The sequence below is a fragment of the Bombus bifarius genome, unplaced genomic scaffold, assembly GCF_011952205.1.
Source record: "Bombus bifarius isolate JDL3187 unplaced genomic scaffold, Bbif_JDL3187 scf7180000007968, whole genome shotgun sequence".
NCBI lineage: Eukaryota > Metazoa > Arthropoda > Insecta > Hymenoptera > Apidae > Bombus > Bombus bifarius.
Genome location: NW_022884354.1, coordinates 337,888 through 351,785, shown reverse-complemented (window position 1 = coordinate 351,785; position 13,898 = coordinate 337,888). Strand labels below are relative to the sequence as shown.

Sequence of the window (13,898 nt, the reverse complement as noted above, 5' to 3'; positions counted from 1 at the left end):
ACGTGTAACATAAATTTTTATTTCGGAAATATTTTTAAAATATATTAAGTTCGACAAACATTAGTCTAAACAGAATTACGTTTCGCAAAATTTGCAAATAATATACTCCAACTTTAAATTATTAAAAAAGAGAAAGAAATTACCATCTTTGAGGTATTCGTTTGAACTCTTAAGAAATATGGTGCTTCTTCGACGACATGATAAAAATTTCTTTAAACACTATCTATCCAATTATATACTCCGTATAAAATGAACCGTTCTATTAAATTTTCTTCTCTCAATATAAAAACATTGAAAACGCGCGAGCGAGAATTACATGCACTTCAACCGCCATATTGTATAGCGTAAACTTTACCATCACCTAACCAGCCAGTGTTGACATAAATTCCATGCCAAGAACATCAATTCCACCATCGTATAACCAAGTAATCGTTAGCTATCGCGACATTTCCCGTCCACTCGTATAACAGAAGTTCCATGAGCGCTAACGCAAGGAGAACATGTGCCATCAGGCCCAGGAAAGCGAACAGACTCCATGTCCACTGTGATGCACGTCCAACAAAACTATCCTCTTCAGTCCCAATGTCTTGATAATACTTAATTTCATGCTTAACATCGTTCCAACAAATCTCCTATATCTCGACTTCAATGAGAATCTTAAATCCCATAAATGAGAATTTTCGATACAGAAAACCACGGTATCGAAACTTTATTTCGAAAGACAAGAAGCAAAAACCCGTGTATTTGACTACGATGAGAATTTTCAGTAAAAAAGCGTATTCCTATGTTATGTTAGACTTGCATAAAAATCTCATCTACCATCGGCGAGAATCTTTTTATAGAACGTAGAACTCCAGAAGAAGGAATGGTATCCTTGCCCAGGTCGAAAATTTGCTACAATCGGAGGCTTATTTCCAGTCGTCCAGGATACGCATATATTTTTATTTTGCTTGGGCTGTGCGGGGCCATGGCCTGCACAAAAGCAAAGAGAGAGGTTGGCCCAAAGCAACGGGGCCTGGATATTCCGGTTCATTTAATCGTTTCTTCGGACTTCGTGGTCAGGACCCTGGGTCTCTCATTCCTCTCTGGGTTTCTTCACGAGGAGACGAGAAATCGAAAGAAAAAAATGACGACGATGTGCCGTGGGTACACAAAGGAACCAGAAAATGGTACCTCTAGACAGCGTCATAGGACGCTGCCACCCAAATTGCCTCTCGATCCCATGAAATATCTTCTTTCGACGAAAAGAAACGCATTTTTTTCGAGTTTTGCGAACTTCGATGATTCTTGTAACGATATATGCAACGATTAACACGTCGAAAATATTATGAGATAAAAGCCATTAGTGGGTAATGTTGTACTTATTTAAAAGAACTCATTCTCTTTTTTTTTTTTTTTAAATCGTGTAGCATGCTTGAATCTTTTGATCGGGAATGAACATGCTACAATTTCACGCAATACTTGATATATTTTGTATATTTTTCCATATTATGTACATTCTTCCATCTTCAAATTTCTCATAAATGGATAAAAATTGCCAATCTAAGAATAAACTATTTTCATTTTAAATTCTAATATATTGTTCGCATGTCGTTGAAACGGTATATTGTTACTTTAGATTTTAAATCCGAAGAGCCACAATTATGTCAATATTTTGTTATGCAGATAAAGCTATGTATAATATATAGTTATTCATACATTTCCCAATAATATTGCGTAACTGTTAAAAATTATTTTACAGTTTGTTCCTTAATGGATTGATCGGTACCATTGCTATCATAGAATCATGTATCTATCACCAGAAATCCACGTCTGTTAACTATTGTGCATCCTCTGTGCTCTTTGCATGAAATGCTTCTCCTTCTTCTTTTACGCTATTCTGCTTCCAGTATTTACTTATCAAATGAATTTAATCTCCTTTTTTAAAATTTCCACTGCTTCATGGACAACTAAAAAATAGCTAATTAATGATTCTTAATTATTGTAGTATGTAGGTAGCTTTGTATGCTTGATGAATTTGTCACCGTCTGTTTCGTATGCTCCTGTAGCTTTTCACGCTTGAACGTCAGAACGTGGCTCGCGTGTCGACGGCCCATCGAAGAGGAGCGATTTCGACGAACACATTTTTTCCTTCAGAACGTATGCTCAGGCTGATTGAATTGATGAACGACAGGAGAACGAGAGAAGAGGACGTCGTGGTCTCGAAGGAGGCAATGACTTGGTCGTTGATCGTCAACGTTTAACGCATCTGGACCTGTCGTAACTTTAACGAACTCCGAATCTACAGGATGTTTCAAAATTTAACGCTACATTGATATATTAACCCCTCCAAAACTGAATTTTGTCCACTTTTCGTTTATGTATAAAATTATTTCTTTATTAGTTACTAGTAACAAAGACATATTTTCTAATTTGGCATGATTTTGTAAAGAAGACATTAATGCACTAAAATTTGAGTCTAGTTTTACTGAGAACAAAGTACATTTATCGTTTAGTTAATTAATGATTATACTCAACGATCCTTTTTTCTCGCGAAGTAGCAAAATTAATAAAAATACGGAATAATCTTAAAGTAACCTTATGGCAAGTGAAAAAAGGTACCAAGATTTTGAAACACCCTGTATAAAATCAAGCTAGTAGTATAACGTCGCTCGTGCATCGCTAGACCAAACAGAGGTTAACAAATGATAATTTAAATTTTAATGATTATCAATTTTCATCTTCGCATCGAATCCCGCAATTCTTTTTTTCTTTCTCTGCCCCTCTTTTCCCTCTTATCTCTTTTCTTGGATTTCGACGACGACGTCAACATGTGCATAAACGAGCAATAAAATCGACGAACGGTGATTTCATAAATATTCCTACGGAATTATTAAGCGTGATTTGCATACGTTGCAAACGCAAACCGCGATTCGCTCCTTTTCATGACGGGATACGCGAGCACGATGACGAGAGCGTGAACGTTTGCTAACGGCGAGCGAGAGAAACAAACATCAATGGCAGTATTATTCTTTCACAAAAAAAAAAGAAAAAAATTAAACAAGTAAACGAGTAAAATGAAAGTTTAAAAAAATAAGAGAAAAATTAAGATCAACGAGATCGTGGTTTTTGTAAAGAAAGAAATTGAACACACAAAACAGTAACAAAGATTAAACTAAGCATAAGAAAGACATAAAATTATTTTTAGCTTTGTTACATAGATATTAAATGACGCAATCTGGACCAGAATCGAAAGTTAACAGTTCAGAACCTTAACTGAAATAATTAAAGTTTGAAAGCGTCTTTTAAACCTGTACTGCTGTATTATATCGAATTGCTTGAATTCATTGGAACGTAATTAATATTATCTTCCTTGAATCATTGAACCCCTGAAATTCGATTCTGGACCAGTAGGTGGCGGGGAGATTTTTTTTCTCAACCGGAAACGTATCCGAACTCGTCGCCACTCAGAGCTCTAGTTGCCCGGAAAAAGCATGCGAATGTTCACTCAAACTTTGCCAACAAATACGAGCACGTAGTTTAACAAAGATGATGTTTCGAAATAGAAATCGCCGTGTTTCTATCGTTAATTATAATTGAACTATTTCAGTCGCGAACTCCGCGAGATTCGCCAGATGTAGCTTCAGTAAAACAATTAATAATTCCTCTAGTATATATATATATTATATATCTATACATTTTCTTTATTCTTATATACAATTATCACAGTGTATTACTGCATGGTATGTTTGTTTCTAAGACACATTCTCTGTTCTTATTATCGGCTGTTACTACTTTGTACGTGACCAAAAATCATTCCGCGATATCATACATATTTAGATCACGTCGCCGCTTGTTCGTCTTCACACTACCTATCGAAAATGACATATTTTTTTTCTTTCTTTCATAATCTTACATCTCATTTATATTTACGTTATGCTTACAACATTAAGGAGATAGAAAAAATTCGCAATTGCATTTCTCTTCAAAAAACAAGTACGCGACGCGACAAAAGTACGGGGCTCCTGAGATCAGCGGCGTCGTCTCTGGCGTTTCGAGCAACACTCGAACATGGCGGCGAGCTCGGATGTTCTCTCGACATTTCGAAAGAACGGCGCGCGAGGTGGAAATCGCCTCTCGATCATCTAGCCTCTTCTCGCCGTGTAACGTTCGAATATCTCGCCAGGTTCTCTCTCGATAGCCGGAGTCGGAGGAGTTAACGTGCGGCGCGCACGTTTCGAACTGAAGGGGGCCAGAAACGTGTACGAGGTCGGGCAAAATCACGAGGCGAGGTTAACCTCCTCCGCCTTGCCGTGTCGTGTCCTCCCGTTTCAACCACGAAAACGAAACCAGCAGGGAGAAAAAAAAGAGGTGGAGCGATACCGTGTGGCTCTCGTTGTGAAAGAGAGAAAACGAAAAGAAAAAGAAAAAAGGAAAAGTAAGAGTGACGGAAAAGGAAGAAAGAGAACGAAAGGGTAGAATAATAGGATCGAAACGAGACAGAGCAAAGGGGGAGGGAATGAACGGCCCTGGGAGTCATCAGCATCGCGGCTTGGGCATGCAGGGACGTTATAGGGCCGTAGTAACTGCTGGCACCCCGGCAGGGCCCCACTCTCGACCCCCAGCGCCCCCTCACGCCCGCGGTGGATGGCACCCTCATAATCAGCACCCTCAGCACGCCCAGATACCTCAGCAATACACCGGCAACAAGGAATACCCGTATCGACAATGTCCACCACCACGCTTCCATAACGGGTATATCATTGCAATAACGAACCTGGTGCACCTTCTGTGCATATTCTCTTATATCACAAATTTTGCAATATCATTCTTTTTTTTCTTTACATGTTACGTTTCTACATAAACTTCATATTTTGCAAACATTCTTCTGCTTTTTCTTTAGGTTTTTGTGAAAGATATTTTTCTTTAGATTTTCGTACACGTAATTGTTATTTTATTCTGTACTATGTTCGTGCGACTATCTACTACATATAAGGCATTTCATAATGTTAGAAAACTAAACAAAAGTTCGATATTCTAAAGTTATTTTATACTTTACTCTGTACAGACAGTTTAAAATTTCGCGGGGTTGATGACTCCACAGTCGACTCTACAGCCAAGTTAAAAATTCTCGAGAAGATGCGATAGAGTCTTTTCAGAGTTAGCATCGTATGATGCTGCGCAACCCATTCGTATACGAAACTACACTTTACGAAGTAATCGAAAGTGTTACGATTTGTTATCGCTAGACTTTTTTTATTTGCCTATATGGTTACATAACTGTTCGTAACGTCGAGAATTACGTATACATCGGTGTAATTCTTGAGAAGGTCACTTTGTTACGCTATCGATCGATCGAGAATCGAACATTCGTCGATAGGTTTTCGCATTTACCAACATGAATGATCGATATGGAAGGGAGTGATTGTCGCGAAAGTTTTCTGTTCGAGTTACGTGTTACGCCTAGTAAGTGTGTATTTAATTTTCAGAGTAACCGACATTGAAGAGTCGACCATTCTAATCGACGATAATAAACGCGCATAACGTTGTCCTCGAGTTGCGACGCTACAGATGCAATCGTGGTGCTTTTTCGTTTTCACATGCACGGTTTAGTGTCCGTCAGTCCGTTGAAACTTTCGTTTTTCTTTTCCTCTCGATCTCATCGAATTTCGGGACTTGTCTTTCGAGTTTGTTACTGTGATTAACATTCCGCGAGTTGGAAACACGGTATTTCTAGTCTATGAACCACGCGACACATAAACACACGTGTGCATGCGAAAAATACAGATGTTAGCTTGTTCCATTGAGATGATTTTGTGATACTGCTCCTGTACATACACACATGTTGTACGTATGTAATATAGAAGGATGAATACATACCGATTTGCTAAAAGAGTGACACTAATAAATAGTAGAAGTAAACTTTAAAGTTTAAAATAGAAAATTATTAATTACATATTATAATACTCAATAATGAGAATATTTGCTTTCTTTCACAAATTGGCACATTGATCTTTACGTAATTATGATACTCGTACTCTAATAAAGAGCTAAATAATTGCTCAGCTAATTTTATAAATATCTCGAAATTGACAGTCTTTTTATGTGTTATTCTTGTAGTAAATCGACGATATGTAAACATGACACATGTTCACACAACTAAATATATGGCACGATTAAATACACTCGTAAGAATATATCGCGCGGCTAATTATTTTTGTTCAATATGATATCTTTTCTGCAAAATTTATATTTCGCGAGTTTGTGATGAAACTGTTCATAGCTGCATGAGACACCATACAGCACGCGACCTTGAAGGTATTATGTATATACAGATCAATAACAATCTTTAGCATTCGTTAACAGAATATGTAACTATGATCTTTTTCTGTGCCATAACGAATGCTTGTTCTTGTTTGAATTATTATTTTCTTCTTCATTCTCCTCGTCTCTATTTTCTCTGTACTCTACATATCATGTTTAAATCTTCTCTTCACTGGTTATCTTGTTTAGCATGCCACCGAATGTCAACTATTTTTTAAATAATTATAAGTATTGTCAACTTGTTTGAAAAGTGACACGATTATTTTAATATATTACTTTTCCAGCAAATTGACGATATACAGTTCATTTCTTCGTATTGCGTGTACTTGGTTGTCACTTGTTTTTTTTTGTTTTTTTTTTGTTTGTTACTATCTCGTCTAGAAGCTTCCGTGAAAGTAAGACTACGTTTTACAATGGATTCGTCCCATATCGCTATTTTATGGATATCGTACACGATTCATGTAAACACGCCATAATATGGAATTTATTCAGCTACGCGTTACTAACAATAATATTATTCTCGTTTCGTATCTAGTCAAACGAACACTGTTTTATTTTAAATCTGTAAACGTATTAGCATTACAGATACCGTTGACTAAAATATAAACCTTGTATATGTCGAAAGATCAAGATGGCAGTTACATAAAGAATATATTTTAAAATCAAATATTGCTTCTAATTCTAAAAATGCAAATCCAATTCTTTGCAAATCTACGAGAAAAATTTATGAAATTTCTATAAAGAATTGTAATTTGTTATTTTGATGACTCTGATAGTTCTAGTATTAAGATTGATACAGCAGGTGCGTTGTCATCACCATAGTAATATTCTATATTCTACAATAGAAGAAAATCATGTTTATTATTACATCAAATTGTGTCATATATTAAGGAATCGTCCGATCAGTAGCACTCGTATTAATTGTTCGATAGATCGATACACGTGAATGATCAAGAGTTGACGTAAATCGTGTTCAAGGAGGAAAAATGAACTCCAAGTTATGCGTATATCGACGTTACGGTGAAAGTACTTGTAATTCAATGTAATGTAATTCAATGATTCTAAACGATCTATAAGAATTTCTGTGGAACTACTGGAATTGTTAACTACTATAAGTTCTGAATAATCCTCATTATCTGTATTAACTCTGCTACGATCTTTACATTTTTCTATTTCAATTTTCAAATTGAATCTAATAAATCTAAGAAAAGATCTAGATCTAATAAATTGTAATTCCGATCTATTACGAATTAATTGTTATTTATTATTTATTTTGAATCTGATATAAAATTTTACACAGATATAGTCTCTGAAACTTTCCAAAAAATATTGTTTCCAAAAGTTCTGCAGAATCTTATGCACCAGTGTCTTATGCAATGTGATGCCAAACACCTCGATTTCATGGTAACGTCGACACTCGTCGTCCTTTCTAATATGATCGCTAACAATTTTCTATGTATTTAGGGATTGTCCTGGCGTCGGTACGTCTTCCGGGCCAAACGGCAAGGAAGTTTCGTATCACGGGAACGTAGGCGGGTCTAGCGTGGGGTACAAACCGCCCCCGCAGCACAGTCCGCAATCAAGAGGTCCACCGGCTCACTTTCCACAAGAGTCCGTGGGCCCACCGGCCAATTCTCCACCGTTGCACATTAACATTTGCGGGCAAGTAAGTACCCCTCCTTCTGTACTATCTACGAGTCAGTATCTGTGTGTTTTCTTTCTTAAAAGATATATGTACTCGCAGGAGAACGCAATGCGTGGTCCATTATTGAACATGAGTCCAGGTCTTGGAGCTAGCGGCGTCGATATGGAATATCGTAGAAGTTCTCAAGGTATCTTTAGACTTTCGAGATACATTGTACAAACATATATTATTATATATGCTATACTATACTATACATGCATATATGATAGTATGCACATATAAAGTAATGTATACACACATATATGCATGTATACATTAATAATACCAGTAAATATTGCCACACATGTTGATATTTAGTACAGATCGAATTTCTATGTTTTTATCTCTTAGTTATTCTATTATTAAACTGCGAATGTTTATGTAAATTCGTATTCATATGATGCGACTAAAGAAATAAAATCTAAGGAGAAGTATGCGTGAAATTTCAACAACTAAATGTCGTAAGGGGTACTATTTTGTTATGTTATGTATGTTCTGTGCATTTTTACACCTTTCAATTTCCCACAAATGCATAAACATCCGTAATCTATTTATTATAAATCTGTATTCTACTCATGATACGAAATATTAAATGAAATAAAATTTATTAGAATCTCCTAATAGATGTAACTGGTAGGTGTCTTATTACTTCTGACTGTTAGGTAGTGTGCTGTTTATAGATTTTTGATTTAGTGTACGACCATTGTATACATATACATAGCTTCTTTGACCCTATGGCTGAAAGTGAATGAGAGGTTATTTCTTGTATCTTTATTTCAGCGACAAACCAACTGCCTCTGAGTCCTGTACAAATCCAGCCATCGCCGCCATATTACAGACAGCCTAGTCAAGACGATGGTAGAAAGGTATACGTCTGTGCACTTTACCAAAATTTCTGTTCGATCGTTCCATCACAATTTTTTACTTTCAATGCAAGATCGATATCGGTATAATTTTAGAGTGAATCTCCTTCGAGGAAGCGCCGTCGAATATCCCGTAATGGTACCGTTTCTGGGATAGAAGTTCGTGAAACTACGCCACCCTCGCCTACACCGTCATTGCACACTACTCCGCCGCCATGGGAGTTCTCAACGGCGCCCCAGAGGCGATCACCTCGAAATCACATGTCGACACGCGGCAGTCCAACTATCAGAAATCGTTATCAACGATACACAGACTCGTTCGGCTTGTCTTACCCTTTCGTGCCCGGTCATACTCCTCATCCGCCCATTCATAACTCCCACCATGGGATTCACAATTCTCATCACAACATTTCGCACCATAATATACATAATTCGCATCATAATATGCATAACGCGCATCAGACGCATCCCCATCATCCACCTGGTACGGGACACCATCCCGCGCAAGGAGCAAACGGCCCTGTGGTCGTGGACGTCGGGCAAGTCGGTGTTTCCGGTTTGGGGGTTGCCGTTAGCGGGGAACCACTCTGGCATCCTCAGGCGACAGGTTACAGGATCCCATGCCAGCTGCACGGCATATACACACCGACCGGAGCACACGCGTTCGCACATTCGTGTCAGGTAAATGTTTTATAAAATCAATATCGCAACTAATTTTATAATAGTCAATAATCTTGAACAAATTCAGGAACTAATCCTCTATAAATATGACATCATATTCCTTCTGTATGATCTTATAACGTAAATTTTGTTGCGTTTAAAAAATTTTACTTTTTATGGTATTTCTAGTTAAGATACTAAATTTATATGTATATAAAATTTGAGTAATTATATATATATATATAATATATATAAATCTAAACATTTAATTTAAATTTTAATTAATTAATTAATTAAATAAATTCCTAAAAGAGTTTGAGATACTTAGAATATTATAATAGATAAATTTATATTTCCCCAGGTTACCCACCATCATAGTCACTATTCAGCGGCTCATCCGACCCACCCAGGCCACAGCCTGGTCGGTTCAATAGTTGGCGCTGCATCCAGAGGATACCCAACACCAACCGGAGGTCCTGTAGCGGCTCTTCATCACGCTCACGCGCCTCCTCCACCCGTCCATACTACTCATTACACTGCGCACCATCAACTTTCCCAACAGGTACGATTCACCAGTTGAGACAAATTATTATAGTATACAGGATATTTTATCATTACTAAGAGAAAACATTTATCTAACGTTCTTCATTTTTTCTTTGTTACAGCGAGAAGTTGAATTAGAGTTAATAGAGTCCCATCATCATCATAGAGTGGGAGCTACAGCCGGTGCCCCATTACCATTACCACACTCGTATTCACCGCCAGCTCTAACTCAAGTTACCACTCCTACTCCTACTCCTATATTCTTATCAGAAACGAGGAACAGTCAATTGGAAATGATTCAAACCAGAACTCGGCGCACACCGTCCAACGTTCACACGCTCAGACGACCAAGGTCGAGTAGATGGAGAGGTACGCCTCCGATAGCACCGGCTACTTATTCGGGATTCCTGTTACACTTCTTGTAAGTATCACTTTGTCGTTACTATTGATACCAATCGGTGCTGCCCAAGGAAATACATAGACATCTTCATGTCTATGAGTGAAAAAAATCCCCGTTGTACTTCATTAATACTAAATGACCTTTAGTTTTATATATATACATCCAAGATATAATGCTCTCGGGTCCCATTTTTTTAGTTGCAATCGCAAAAATATGAATGTACACCTACATTCTATTGATATTAATAAAAAATATGGACTAAACAAATAGAAAAGAATTATTATAAGATTTGTAAAAAATCTACTATGAATAGTCATGATTCAACCTCATTTATGACGAGTTCGTTTAATTTACAAAATTTTGCAATTTACAGTGCAATGCTCAGCAATCCACCATTATCTCCGTACAGTCAGGCGGACCTATCCTCGCCGGACTCAGCGACCGAAAATTACGAAGCACTGCTCTCTTTGGCAGAGAGACTAGGAGAGGCTAAGCCACGAGGACTGACTCGGGCTGAAGTGGAGCAGTTACCTTCGTATAAATTCAACGCGGAAACACACCAAGGAGACCAAACCAACTGCGTGGTCTGCATGTGCGACTTTGAAGCTCTGCAGTCACTGCGTGTTCTACCGTGCTCGCACGAATTCCATTCTAAATGCATCGACAAGTGGCTTAAAGTAAGTTTATTGAGAATAATACGATTCTATATAGACCATTAGTGATCCACTATATACATCGAGGCTGATACTTTTGTGGTGGATCGTCAATTCGTTCTATTACATACTAAACTAACAGTTGAAGAGCTTCCTGAAATTAATTATTATATAATCATCTATAAACTAAGAATATTATTTGAGGCTTGAGACTTGCCTAAATTAAATTTCAATTAATGACCATAATTTATTAATTTTTTAATTACAGTCAAATCGAACGTGTCCAATATGTCGCGGGGATGCCGGAGAATACTTTGGAAACAGCGGGACCGGTAGCGACTGACGCCAAGCCGCTCAAGTACACTAGCGCCAACTGTCACGGATCTCAGGGACGCTACTCAGCACAGAGCTTCCAGCGATCACGTTGCTGGTTTGTGCAAATTTCTGTTGACAAGCATTTCTCGCCTTTTCTCTGACCGAGTCGTTAGTATGTCACGGTTGATCACCTCGATTTTGCGAAGAGGAGAGGATTGGGAATGAATGAAACACGGAAAACAAAAAAAAATATAAGGGGGATAAAAAAAACATAGTAAAATTCAGGGTATGTTGTCAGGGTGTTTGGTGTCGAGAAATGGACCACACACACGCAATAAAAGTACACGATTTAAAATTGCAGCATGCAACATTTTTACAATGCGAATTAACGTCTCTGCGTTTATTCCATTATTTTTTCTCGAGAATAGACAAGTCTGACAGGTTTGAGAAAGAAAGAGTGTATAATAACAAGTAATGAGCAAATCAATCAAGATTGAAAGCAATGGAGGAAATTTCGGAGATTTGTTAAAAGCTATTAAACATTTCAGGTCAAGATTAAAGTCTGACTTAATGTATTCGTTTTGTTTCATCGATGCGCTTCGAGTTTAATCGTGTTTAATGCTCGTTTGTTGTTTTTTCCTTTTCATATTATTACTTCGTCAAATTGTGAAGTTTATTCTGTACATAATTACTTACGTAATACGCAAAACTATAATCGCTACTTTCCATTAACGTTCCAGTTTTTATTACTATCACGAGTACTACTACTACTATTATTATTATTATTATTATTATTATTATTATTATTATTATTATTATTAATATTATTATTATTATTATTATTAATATTATTATTATTATTATTATTATTATTATAGTGATAGTTGTATTTTTAATCCTACGAATTGTACATATATACTCGCATAAACGCGCTCCTATCACAATGAGACATACACTACAGCCAATTTGATTTTGTAAGTAATTTTTTTTGTATTTTTTCTCTTTGGGCACATAACCAAATGTAGCGTGAACATTCTTTTCTTTTCTTTTTCTCGCGGCAAACAAGTTAAGATATATCATTATGTGGAGTAAACCGATTAGAGGAAAGAAAAGATTCGATCTTTCTAACCTATATATATATATATATGCTTTACGTGTCTTTTTACGTAGATCGGATAATCACTCTTTTGTCACGTCGAACTCGTAAGTGTTTTTCTATAGCGACTAGGGATTGTAGATAAAAAAAAGAAAAATTATTAAATTATTTTGTCAGATGACGTAAATATTTTGTAAATAATCTGGCGAAACATTCGATGTTCGTTTTGAGGAACACAAAAGGTAGCAGATCCGTTTTCCATTGTACTCACTTCGTCGCGGATCGTTTTCTTTCGCCCGAAAGATAAGTTTCCCTAATACTATTACTGATTCACAGGCTATCGTAGAACGTAGAATTAACGGGGGGAGGGGGAAGGAAAGGTAAATGGATCAAATATTGTTCGAAACGTGACGAAGATTAAAGAAAAGGCTCTTCAGCAATAGTTTTCATGCAAAAAAAAAAAGGAAAGAAAGCTGCGTAAAGAAGATACAAAACTGAACAAAAAAAAAAAAAAGATAAGAACACTGCTTCTGTTTCCTGTGTATCTACCTCTAAATAGAAGAAATGAAACGATTCATATTTTTTTATACACACATCTCATAAACAATAAACGTACGTACGCTAAGAAAACCAAAAAAAGAGAGAGAGAGAGAGAGAGAGGAAGGGAGACAGAGAAAGAAAAACCGCTGGATAGAAGAAAAAGAGAAAAAACGAGTTAACCGCGATTTTTCGAATTTCCACGAATATTAACCGTAATTAACTAAATTAAAGATTAAGATTTACCTGGTATATAAAAAGAAATAAGATAACTTGTATTTAGAAGTCTCTAACAGAGAAAAAAACAGAGTTTATGAATTAGAATACTATTGGATTAGACACGTATTTAAAAATAAATGAAAGATTGATTCGTTTTTGAAAAAAACGTACGTTCCCAAGGTTTTTCGTAAAGGGCTTTCATATTAATCTCAACTGAGCGATACCACGTGGAAAGAGAGCGCTTTTGTTATCGGAAAATTTGAAATAATCTTTCTTGTTATTCATGAGGCTCTTCATACTTGCACAAGTATGATCAATTAGCAAATTTTTGTTGCGCTTTATAGTTAAATGAAATTGTTATGTAAAAAGTTTCTTACGCAATTGCTATAATAATCTATAATAAAATTTACTTGTAATCGATTTGTTTTAGATTAGTAAAAATTTTCCGAAGTTAATTCTTTTTTTTCCTCTTGTATTCTTTAAGAGTTCGTTCTTTTTCTAAAGATATACATAGTAAGTAGTTGGTAAATAATTATATTAATTGAAAATTCTATTTGTTCTCGGTTTTTTGCGTTAGTTAGTTTTTAATGTAATCGATCGATGAGATGAAAATCACGTGGTGTGT

The 13,898-nt window shown here is 36.4% G+C and overlaps 1 protein-coding gene across 7 annotated transcripts in view; it reads left to right on the top strand.

Annotated features, from left to right (window-relative positions):
- Positions 1–13,689, top strand: part of LOC117210349 (RING finger protein 44) — a 38,383-nt gene extending 24,694 nt beyond the window's left edge. For 2 of the 7 annotated variants that reach the window (XM_033453300.1, XM_033453308.1), the window contains exons 2-11: positions 2,049–2,221; positions 4,166–4,734; positions 7,768–7,969; positions 8,048–8,135; positions 8,768–8,853; positions 8,947–9,531; positions 9,872–10,072; positions 10,176–10,474; positions 10,827–11,130; positions 11,375–13,689. In XM_033453300.1, coding sequence (XP_033309191.1) covers positions 4,499–4,734; positions 7,768–7,969; positions 8,048–8,135; positions 8,768–8,853; positions 8,947–9,531; positions 9,872–10,072; positions 10,176–10,474; positions 10,827–11,130; positions 11,375–11,449 — 2,076 coding nt within the window. In that variant the 5' untranslated portion in view covers positions 2,049–2,221; positions 4,166–4,498 and the 3' untranslated portion in view covers positions 11,450–13,689. Of the gene's footprint in view, positions 1–2,048; positions 2,222–4,165; positions 4,735–5,804; positions 5,827–7,767; positions 7,970–8,047; positions 8,136–8,767; positions 8,854–8,946; positions 9,532–9,871; positions 10,073–10,175; positions 10,475–10,826; positions 11,131–11,374 lie in introns of those variants that run through there. The other 5 variants (XM_033453294.1, XM_033453318.1, XM_033453338.1 and 2 more) reach the window with 3 other exon arrangements.
- The last annotated feature ends 209 nt before the right edge of the window (positions 13,690–13,898 follow it).